The sequence below is a fragment of the Anarhichas minor genome, unplaced genomic scaffold (genome assembly GCF_050575085.1).
Source record: "Anarhichas minor isolate MPS153535 unplaced genomic scaffold, ASM5057508v1 ptg000136l, whole genome shotgun sequence".
Taxonomy (NCBI): Eukaryota; Metazoa; Chordata; class Actinopteri; order Perciformes; family Anarhichadidae; genus Anarhichas; species Anarhichas minor.
Window position 1 is genome coordinate 20,496,263 of NW_027466582.1, and position 12,158 is coordinate 20,508,420.

A 12,158-nucleotide genomic window follows, 5' to 3' on the forward strand; every position below is an offset into this window, starting at 1 on the left:
GATCAAGACATTACAGCGATGAACTCAACATACAGGATCTAATCAGACAGGCGTGAACAGATGCTGCCTCTGTACGAACAAGAAGGCTCCAGAAAATAAAACAAGATGACTAACACAACACCATCATTTTTTTGTCCTTTAATTCACGTAATGGTAACAGGAGATTGGGATAAGTCAGACATGACATGCACAAAATATATCAAAACTCTCTCTGGGGAGACAGACACGGCTGCCTCCCGTCTTTCACATGGTCATAGATAGAAGGGTGAGAGAAACATCAAAGTTGAGGTTAGAGGTAGAGCCCCTCCGGCGTGCCCTCCTGCTTCTTGTACAGGACGTTTTCCTTGGACTTCTTGAAATCTTCGTTGGTGACTTTCATACGGCGCTCACGCAGCGCCATGAGGCCTGCTTCTGTGCAGATGGCCTGGAGGACACAGTGACAGGAGAGATGAACAACACGACGACAGCTGCAGCTATTTATGTTATTCAAGTGATTATTGTATCGATTGCTTTGTTATTAAAGGGCAATAATAAATATACAAAAGATAAAATAAGACGGGTCTCGTAGATATAGAATAAACATCTTTATTGCTAAATTTGCATAAAACAACTCGACCCATTTAGTGCATGAAAGTGCCGTATTACATTCTGGTTTAAAAAAAACAAACAAATAAAATAAATAACTAAATGTAAATGAGGTACTCTTACAAAGGCTTTAAGTGATCGAGCTGTGAAGTGTTTGAAATGCTAAACGGCAACAAATATGGATTGAAGTTGAATATTTTGCCAGATAAAAACAAAAGAGATAATTTGGGGAATTATAACATTTTGCTTTTAGTTAATGTTGATTTTTGGACTTAAAAACGTTCAGTCTAGAATTATTGGAAATGTTTGATCACACAAGTCTGAAACAATCCTACGTAGAAATACAAAGATACATTCTCGGTGCTCGGGCACGCTTCAAACTAACCCATAAATCAAAGGGATTTAGTGAACAGTCAACACATGTGTCAGTGTGTCGTGAGCTGTTTGATACATGGTTAATAATAATAAGGGGAGCAGCTGTGTTGTTAGAAGTTATTTAGAAGCTGCTAGTCCCACTTTACAGCTTCTTTACTGTCGGGAGACGACCACGGCTCTCAACTCCTAATATATAACAACAATAATAATCTCATCCCTGTAGGAATATTCTCAAATTTACATTTGTTGTTGCCATTGAAATAAAAGTCAACAATAGTGAGTTATTTAAACATTTCTGCTGTTGCCGTTCAAGAGAGACTATTTGTTTACATATGAATAATAAAGCAATGTTGATTGTTTCTTAATTAATTGTCTTTTTCTTTCATAAAATAACCAAAAAGAACCGATAAGAGTACCGATGAGGAACCGAACAGATGAGCAGCATCTATACAATCCTACCGATAGCCCTCCCTACATGAGAGACTCGTGCTCCCAGCCTGCGGCCGCTCACATGCTTGTTTGGGTTGGAGTGTAGTACATCCTGCAGCCAATGAGCTGCTGCCTGTAGAAGACCCGCCCCTGCTGCTCTACAAAGTGGTATTCACTTGTTTATTCACAGTTTATTCATATTGAACGTTCCGAGTGTCCAGAGTGCTCCAAACTCCACACAGCACTCCCATGGTCCACAGCCATAGACGGACGGTTACTGAGATATGTGAAGGACACACCAGCATACACAGACACATTCCTCGCTTCATAGTTGCATACAATTCTCATCATTACGCTAGAAATGGCTGTAGGTGGGTTTTACTCTACTTTTATTCCTTTATGACAACTTGTCACCATTAGATTCATTCAAAGACAGACAGTCAGGCAGACAAGATGTAAACTGACCACAGGACAAAGAAAATAGAAAAACAAGTTCTGAGTGTAATTCTGTCAGATCCCACATGAGGGCGGCAGAGTTGAGTCAATGAGAAGTAAAGAGTTAAATGTACAGCACATTAAGGATTCCATCTTTTTGAATGGAGGATGTAATACAATTAAATGAAAGTGTTAATACAATAATAATTTGTGGCTTCCCCTCATCTTGACTCTCCGTTTCTGCCGAGTGTGAACTGGCTCGCTGCAAACACCTGTTGAACTCACAGAATCTATACATGGCTGAGGCCAGAGTCAGGCCGGAGCAGATGAACCAAACAGACAGAACACATCTCCAGTCAGGATGCAGCCCTTACCGAACCCATGCCGCTTCAACCACTTCTACGTTGAAACAGAGTATTCTTACAGACACTTACTCTGTGGGAGTAAAGCAAGCACACAAAAAGAAAACACCTCACTGGAGCAATTAGCTCTAGCCATCATGCAGTGTGCACGTTTTACTTTTATTGGCCTACGCATTATTTGAATGATTCAGCTACTGTTATCAGAGAGAAAACCAGTCTGCAGCTGTGAGTGGACAGGCTCGCTCTTACCTTAATGTCTGCTCCTGATAGGTCATCTTTAGCCAGGATGAGCTCATCAAGGGTGACATCATCGGCTACTGTCATGCGGCTGGTGTGGATCTGGAAGATCCTCCTCTTGGTCTTCTCATCAGGCAGAGGAAATTCAATCTTACGGTCGATTCTCCCTGAGGAGGAGAGAAGAAAACCACGTGACAAACTGGTCAATGGACTTTTATAGAGAGCCTTCTAGTCACTCCATGTCTGTACTCATGACATCCATCACACTTCTATCCCTCCTGATAGAGGGATCCCTCCTCTGGAGGAGCCGGGATCATCTGCTGCTGCTGTAAACAACTTCTTACACATTTCATTCAGGAGACTAATGCCAATAACTGTCACTCAAAACTATTGGATGAATAAACATAGCAGTGCTATTGACCAAACACTGATCATGTTTGGTTAGTTCATCAAATATGAATCATTTTTACAAAGCAGTGCAGCAAGCTCCTTTGCGATGATGATTCTGCTCACACTTTACTTTTACAGTAAAGCATTTTAAAAGCAGATCTGATCGATGATCAGCTGACCATGTTGTCAACAGTCTCTTAAGTAATCAATAAATAACTGGCATCTTAACCAAATGAATAAGGATTTTTGAAATTAGCAAGATTTACAAAAACATCATCACAACATTAATCAAGAGGAAACTTTTGGCCATCTAGTTTTTTTGCAACCAGTGAACAGTGCCCATATCTGGACTGAGGAGGAGTTGTCAATCACAGGTAGAGACCTGTCAATCACTGTGTAGCCCCGCCCTAAAGCATCCCCTGCTTTATGGTCTGTTTGACTCTAAATGGACCAACATTTACTAAATGAACATCATGCTGTATTGAAGAAGACTTGAAACTAGAGATTGAGACCATAAACTCATGTTTACAATGTTTACTGAGGTAATAAATCAAGAGAGAAGTAGAGTCATTTTCTCATAGACTTCTATACAACCATCTAATGCAGTGGTTCCCAAAGTGGGGGTCGCGACCCCTAGGGGGGGCGCGGTGGTACTACAGGGGGGTCGCGGCTTCATCACCAAGCCACACACACAGACGCACACATACACCGGTAAAACAATATAAAATAACCGACGTGACATGCACTGTGTTCCAACCACGCCACCAGAGCGGCTCATGTCACAGACCGACTGTGGCAAAACCAGCGAGAGCGAGCGCGCGCGAGCGAGAGAGCGAGCGCGCGCCCGAGCGAGAGAGCGCGAACGAGCGAGGGAGAGAGAGAGTGAGGGAGCGCGAACGAGAGAGAGACACACAGCGACACAGAGCGAGAAAGATACGGAGCGACAGAGAAAGATAAAGATAAGAGAAGGAAGTATGTACAAAGATGGACAGATTTGTGACTGGTCTAAAGCGCAAATCCGATGGAACTTCTGTTACAGCCGCAACAGGCGACGCGACCACCTCGACAACGCCTCAAACTAAGGTACCTCAGTACCACAGAGGAAGAGCAGTACATTGACATGACATCTGACTCAACAAGGAGACTACAGTTCACATCCAATTCACTGGCTGTGTTTTGGATTGGAGTGGAGAAAGACTACCCACTACTAGGCCAAAGAGCTATGGGCATACTGTTGCCTTTTGCCACATCCTATTTATGTGAAACAGGGTTTTCTGCAGTTGCTGCAATGAAGACCAAATACAGATCAAAGTTGAACATTGAGAATGAACTGAGAGTAGCTATCTCCAACCAGCAACCCCGCTTTGACAAAATCTGTAAAGCAAAGCAAGCCCACACCAGTCACTGATTGATATATATGAATAGGAATATACATAGGAATATGATCACAAAATAATATGGTCCATGTAGACCTGCACACCTTGTTCATAATTGTGTTATTTTATTGTTTGAGAAAACCTGCTGTTCAATGTGAGGAAATACAGTATATGTTGTTTGCACTTTGTTTGAAATTAAGTTAATTGTATTTACAAATTATTTTATATATTTTTTATTTTATATATATTTTATTATTGCTATTTTTTTCCCAGTTAAACAAACTGAAGAATAAACTGTGAAGTGATATGTACTTATTTTAGAAAGAAATAAAAATATTTTATACAGTTCATGCATTATAATGCAATTCATTAAAAACCAAGAAAAATTTGGGGTCGGGTTGCGGGGGGGGGGGGGGGGGTCGTCCAATGTTCCTATATCATCAAAGGGGGTCTTGACAGAAAAAGTTTGGGAACCACTGATCTAATGAAACTCCTACTGACCAGGTCTGATGAGGGCTGGATCTAGGGTCTCTATCCGATTGGTGGCCATGATAACCTTCACGTCTCCCCGGGAGTCAAACCCATCCAACTGATTGAGCAGCTCCAGCATGGTCCTCTGGATCTCCCTCTCACCTCCAGAGTTGGAGTCATACCTACACAACACAGACAGGACATACACATTCTTCTTCAGAATTTAGATCTACATCCTCAGACTCCAAGTGCGTCCATCTTGCAGTCCTGTTGTCACTAACCCATTTAACTGTGATGTTTGCTGCCTTTTCTATGTGAGGCCTCCCGGCAACATCTACAAGCTCATTTATTATGCATGTCAACATCCAACCAGGCTCCTTCATGCAAGTCAGCTAATATCCTACCTAACAATGTTACTGTCGTTCTAATGAAAAAGAGACAAAGAAAGCTGCTTTTGTATTTTCGACACCGTCTGTAACTGTCGTACTTTTTTCAAATAACAGACAGAAAAGCTACAGCTGCGGCTAGTGGTGTAACGGACCACGGCTGATCCGTGATCAGTACGCCAATATGTGATCAGGACATTATTTATGCTTTTATAGTATCTATATATCTCTGATAATGTTGTAATGTAAACAACCACTCCGTGTTTGAATCAACAGGAGAACGAAGGTTCACTTCAGTTACATTCTGATGCCTTCAGGCTCTGTTCAGTGAAAGTGAGTACTGGGTGAAGGTAAATGAAAAGGTTATCATGATGTGTTCACATGTAATCTGTCAAATGTAGTTTTGGTGAGAAACCCTTTAGAAGGAGATGTTTTCACATGAATATAAAATAGATATTAGAGATGAATTATGAGCCATTTAACTTCATAACTCTAGCTCTAAGCAGCTTATTATACATCATTAAAAATAATAATGACTAGCTTTGTTTTAATTTAAAAAAAATACATTATTATACATCTATTATTTAAGTAAGTAAAAGGATAACAATTTAGAATTATTTATTTATTTATGCTTTACAGACTTCAGAGTGGTTGAAATGATTTTTAGTCTGGAGCCTTGTAGGCCAGCTGCTATAATCAAACAACAATATGGATCATCAATGATCAGCATTTAGTATCAGTGGCAAAAAAAAAGTGATCAAGGATTTCTAAACGTTAGATCTGCCCCTTTATTTTTGTGCTGATCGAGTTTTATGATCCGTTGCACCACTAGCTGCGGCATTACATCATGCCCACCTGAAGAACAAATCCATCCTCCTGTAGTTCAATGTGGTGTTAGGTATTGCTAAAAATAAAGCTGTAATATATCAAGGTGTAAACCAGTTATCACACTTACTAATCAAACACCTCAAAGGTGTAGGTTATCACTGCTCTGTCTCTAAAGTTCTCAGCCTGAAATTGTTTTGTAGACGTCTGTGTACCTCTTAGTGCCAATGGCATCGATCTCGTCGATGAAGACGATGGAGGGCGCGTGCTCCTCTGCTACCCTGAAGAGCTCTCGGACCAGCTTGGGCCCGTCTCCCAAGTACTTCTGGATCAGCTCTGAGCCCACGACGCGCAGGAAGGTGGCTGATGTCTGATTGGCTACGGCCTTGGCGAGCAGTGTCTTACCTGGTACATGCATAACATGACATACTTTCATTCTGTGCCACATGTTCAAGTATACTTTTAGCATGAGAACACAAAAACTACATAGCTGCAGCACTAACCGAGAGTGAAAAGAGACAAGTTAGTTAAAGGTCACACACACATTACATTGTTTCATCATAAGTGATTAGAACCGCCCAAAGAAATCAATTTATGCCCTTTCTGCAATACTTAATATATGTTTTTTTCAATTGAGATATAATCAAACAATTGTTTATCAGATTTGAAGACAGACAAAAGTCCGAGTTAAACTGGTGATCATGAAGCTAATAAAAAGGAGGTCTTTATTTCATGTTGTATTATTATTGCCTGGTTAAAAGAACTAGTGGCATCTCTTGATATCAAAGACTATAAATGTCTCAGTGCATCTATTGTGTTATCCTTGAAAACAATATAGAGTGATATTGTATTTTATCATTTCATAAAAAGGGGATAAAGGTTTACAACAATGCAGCGTGCCACCAGCAGCACTGAATAAAGCCAGACAGGGTTTAGAATCAGCTTGCATCACCCACATAAGAAAATCTTTTATAATCTCAACATGCACACACTGCAATATTTCTAAATAATAGCGCATCACACACTAGAGGATATCATTGACATGATCGTGCCAGAGGGAGCAACACACCACCTCAAGTGATCTTATGAGAAAGCAGATGTAAACAGAAAGGAGGCCGACGTGGTGCTATGACTGTAGTGATGCTTTGCAGTGAGGAAAAAACATTAGCTGAAGGCTAAATGAGTCCGGATGAAAATACACATTATATATGAACATATTGTTCTCTTCTCAAGGACAACAACAAAACATAGCCACTGACATCCACAAAGATTAAGCCTTTAAAAACTATTCATCCACTTGCCTTTGTGCAGGAATTAAACTGTATTTCTATGCTACTCTATGTGTAACAGTGATTATGTGTAACTACACATAGTTCTATAGAAATGCACTAGGACCTTGTATTGAAATTGACCAATCTGAAATCTCTTGACTTGCTTTCTAAATGAGATGTTGATCAGTGGGGAGCAGGTTTGATTTGTAGATTTGTAAAAATAACATTTTTTTCAAATGGCGTACACTGTGACAAAGGTTGAGTTCACGCAAGCAGTCGCAGAGGTCCATGGCTAATTATACTGCTTTAATGAAGCCCCGCCGCTGATAAGCTCTTTTTTACATTTTGAATCATTACAATTGTGTAACACGCGCTGTAGAGCCCTTTTCCCACAGCAGCCCTGAGAGGCTGGCGACAGTCTCTCACCTTCCCTGCTGTGGTGCCCTTTAAAAAGCCCCGAATGACTCAATGGGATTTGCCTGTGACATCAATCTGGGGAAAATACACCTTTATCTCTGAATTTCCCTTGAAAATGACTTGATTAAACCGGAAAACTTGAAGGTTAGGGTATATACTGTGGTACCACATATTAGGGAAACAATATCAGTGCTTCATAAAGGGGGTACAATGAACTGGGTGAAAGGTAAAGTACATTAATAAAATGTTACATTTTTGCTTCCTATAACTGCCTGTGAGAGCCACTGTTGGTCCCATGTTTAATGAAGCACTCACCTGTGCCAGGAGGTCCATATAGGATGACACCTTTGGGAGGCTTTATGCCCATCTCCTCATAATACTCTGGATGTGTGAGAGGCAGCTCCACCGACTCCTATTAAAACCAACAGAAACAGCACCGTCAACCTCAAGGAAAATATGTTACCAAATATTTCAACCTTCAATTTGATGTAAACAGGTCACTGTGAAAGCTACGAAAGTATTATCCATACTGTGGTCAATATTTGTGTTTAGAGAACTAGTAATGAAGATGGGGAGCAGAGAAATGATTTATGCTGCAAAAGTGGATGGAGAGAATCTGTTTTGAGATGGAACAGCCGTTCATGCAATAATTACTGTACCTTGATCTCCTGGATCTGATTGTCCAGCCCGCCGATGTCAGCGTAGGTTTCTTGTGGGGCCTTTTCCACCTTCATCACCGTCACCAAGGGATCAGTGTCATCCATCAGCACACCAATCACAGCATGAACCTGCAAGCGCCACACAAACACAAGACAAATGTGAATGGTATTACAGCTGAAGGAGGTGGCAGAGATTATAAAAGTGTTTTGGGGAAATGTCGGATACTTATTGACCCTAGATCGATGAATAGTAGAGCAGTGCCATAGTTAAGTTATGTAGTTAGGAAGTTAAGTAACTGTAATTATTCCTTGTTATTGTCTTGAATGGTACTCTTTAAAACAAAAAGGTATTTTGATCAAAATTAATGTATTATTAAAATGGTAAACTTAAATAAGGATTCTCACTAAATATCACCTTGTGGTTGAGCAGGACAGAGCAGCCCGGTTCCAGCAGATCCTTATCCACAAAGGACAGGATGCTGACATAGTGCTCTGATCCCACTGAGGTGGAAACGATGGCGTGGTTGTCATCGATGATTTCCTCCAGAGTGCCGACAGACATGGGGGTCCCCCGCAGGTCGTCCACCTTTGACCTCTCCTCCTGCAAAAAAGATAAGACTAGGATTAATATAAAAGAAAAATAGTAGGAGAAGTTGAGATTTGGTCTGTTCTGTATTGTTTTATAGTTTTATAGTTTGACCAAAGTTCAATAAAGTGTATATACATAAAAAAAAAAACAGTATTATTGTACCGAAATATCATAACAGTGCAAAAGCAAGTTAGGTAAATGTGTAACAAGGGCTGACCTCCTGTTTCTCTTCCAGAGGCTTCATCTGCTCCTGGTTTCTGATGAACTCCTCCTCCATCAACAGGTAGTCCTTGATCCGCTCCTGCTTCAGCAGCTTCAGACGGCATTGAGTGTGAGGGGTGACTGGAAGACAAACACAGGCCAGCACATTTAAAATGTACATTAAAAACTGACATAAACACCAACTCTGTGGTCTCTTTTTAAATTCAATAATGCCAAAATATGGACAGTTGATTCCATTTACAAACTCTCCACCAGCTATGTCTGGGAAAAATGCTTAACAGAATTCCCAGTTATATCCAGTGAGATCAGATAGAGCTCGGCAGGAGACCTAAGAACTGAGACCGGCCACCAGTAAGAGAAAACACGTCTTCACGAGACTGCTTTTTCAGTTCCTTACCTAATGGTAGTTTACTGGCAGCATCTGGTCCCTTGGTTTTCTTCTTTCTCTTGCCAACTCTGGTGGGAATTGGAGGCTCATATTTTTTCTTCTTATCCTTCGATTGGGACAAAGTGGGATGACACATGTCAGAAAAGGTAACCCATCATATACAGTGTTTAAATATGTGTCCGTTACCTTGGCACAAACATCCCTACAAGATATGGTAAATTAACTAGTACTTGTCGAGCTCTTTCTAGTCTTCTGACCACTCAAAGCTCCCTAACACTACATGTCATCACTCACCCATTCACACACTGATGGCAGGAGTTACCATGTAAGGTGCTACCTTACCTGCCCATCAGGATATTCATCTACATTTAGTACAGTTTAATACTTTTCACATAAGCTTTTGAATAAAGCCAGTGGTCTACACTGGACCACAGTGTTAGCAAACAGCATGTGTGGCTGGCTGGTCAGATAGTAAGAAGAAAATAAGCAACACAAAAAATCTTACAATATTAACTACTATATTGAGTAGATAAATATCAGGCATAATACATTTCAGTTTGACCAAATGATTCAGGTCTAATTGTGATTTAAAACCACCCTAATTATCGGTTAAATCATCACAAAAGAATAATATGTGGCTACCATAACAGGTTCAGACGCTAGCTAGCAGAAGCTGTGTCATTCTCACCTTGTCGTCCTTCTTGCCTCCTCCCGGACCGTGGCCTCCACTCTGGCTTTGCCCCTAAAATAAGATCAGACATGCATGAATAAAGATGAGAGGAAACGCATCTATCAGTGCATTGTGATCTTTAACGATAACGTTCGAAATTTCCCTTTCTAAATAGCTCATTAGCTGAGCTGTTTATAGTCAAGTTAACGTTAGCTTACTTCGCCGTTAACCATACCTGCCAGGATAGCTAAATTCAACACGCTACATTGTATTACTGGAGAGACTAACTTTAACATTGTCATCAATGATATAACATCAAACACTTAGAAAAGGGGAAAAGGCTACCTTTCTAACATTAATGACTATGCTAGTTACAGCTAGGACAACGACTGTTGCCAAACGAGAGAAATACTAATGAAGCTAACGTTAGCCTTCGGCTAGTAGGCTATAACCTACTTTTAATTCTGTTGTTACATCACAAATCAGACATAAAGACGCCTGAAACTATATGGCAGCACAAATGTTAACGTTTCAAGTATTATGAGCAATGCTGTGTAAACGAATAAAGCGTTTAGAAAAATAAAAATACGAGCCGCAGAGAAAACTGCTTGCTCACTTACCATTGTTACTTGTCGCACTAAAGTGACGTCAGAGGGTAAGGCAACACCAAGGGACAAAAGTTAAATTAATTTGGCAGGATGCTGGAAGAGTCTAATGTGAAGCCACCAGATAAAGATACTTTTACAGGCCTACAACAATACTATGCAGTTCAGGTTTGATTACCATTAAAAACAATATTGTGTGCGTGTATATATATATATATATATATATATATATATATATATAATATATATAGTTATATAAATAAAATATATATAACTTTTGATGACATCACATTTTCAAGTCAAAGATTTTCAGTGCAGCTTCCACAGCGGTCTAAATTTATTATAATAACACACTGTGTGGTTGTTTTTCTTTCAACTTTATTAAACTCATTTTAATGAACATCACATCTCATGTGTTGTCATGGTGAAATTTCAATTATTGCACATTGTGGCTGAGTATTGGTGAACCATGAGCAGGTAAAGAAGCACACTATCAGTTGATTCCTGTATTTTATTAAGACTTCATGGCATTTATTGTATGCCATGAAGTTCAGCAAATGAACCAGAAAGGTTAATGCCATCTAGAACATGTTTACACTGAAAGACTCAAACTTAACCAAACAGCGTAGAGTTGAATGTATACCTTTAATGACAGCATCCTCAGTATTGCACAATGTCTCAAACATGGGTGCTCAAACAAGAGGATGGACTAAAGCTGCAGAAATAATACTGTCTTTTTTTCACGGAACAAATGCAGTGTTCACTGTGCATATTTTGGATAAGCACCATGTGCCACCTGAATCTCACAGCCTTGGTTTTCTCAGACACTATTTGCGTGCTATTTACCCTCCCCAGTCACACTCATGCACATGATCAATAATTATACGCACAACATTGACAATGCATTCCACCCATTCTAATTTAGTCATTATGATAATTAGCTAATTGTGCAGGGCTGTCACTATTTACGTATGTGCTACAGCTAATGCCTCAGACATGTCTGTATGTGTGCAAAGCCATTGCTTGACAGCCACTAAGCTGAACTGGGCTTAACAGATATAACATTGCATCTTACAATTTATATGTAACATATAGTCATAATTAGGACAATATGTCCACTTTCATTTATTCTCAGAATCTTTACTCAGGTACAGTGTTTTCAAACCTTTTGTGAACATAATAATAAAACCTATGAAGTGTATCACCGCTGAGCCATGAATGGCGGTGTAAAACTGAGACCCCCTCTGCAGCGCAGCAGAATAAAACCACACTGTCAAATCTCACATGACTATTCCATTAGAGTGTGTTTCAAATTGTCTCCAACACAGTGGGCAGGACAGCAGTAATTCTTTGGGAGTTGCGGTGACTGAGAAAAGAGCTTCAACAAAGAGTCTTTGTATGTCTGCATCTGTCCGAGTCCATCCTGTCCCACACACACATGCACTTGTGCACACACGTACACAAAG

At 40.1% G+C, this 12,158-nt stretch overlaps 1 protein-coding gene across 1 annotated transcript; it reads right to left on the reverse strand.

Moving 5' to 3' along the window:
• Positions 1–123: 123 nt before the first annotated feature.
• LOC142942211 (26S proteasome regulatory subunit 4) lies at positions 124–10,729 on the reverse strand. The gene is made up of 11 exons (XM_076084445.1): positions 10,708–10,729; positions 10,106–10,159; positions 9,427–9,523; positions 9,025–9,149; positions 8,634–8,819; positions 8,219–8,347; positions 7,875–7,971; positions 6,087–6,276; positions 4,691–4,842; positions 2,436–2,590; positions 124–424 (listed from the first exon to the last, which is right to left on the reverse strand). The coding sequence occupies exons 1-11, from the start codon at positions 10,708–10,710 to the stop codon at positions 290–292; spliced, it is 1,323 nt and encodes a 440-aa protein (XP_075940560.1). The 5' UTR covers positions 10,711–10,729; the 3' UTR covers positions 124–289.
• Positions 10,730–12,158: the final 1,429 nt, after the last annotated feature.

Excerpts from the sequence above, each read along its gene's own strand:
- LOC142942211 (XM_076084445.1), bottom strand. Across the intron at positions 9,150-9,426 it reads TGCCAGTAAACTACCATTAG|TCACCCCTCACACTCAATGC; the intron begins GTAAGGAACTGA and ends TTTGTCTTCCAG. Across the intron at positions 7,972-8,218 it reads ATCAGATCCAGGAGATCAAG|GAGTCGGTGGAGCTGCCTCT; the intron begins GTACAGTAATTA and ends TGGTTTTAATAG.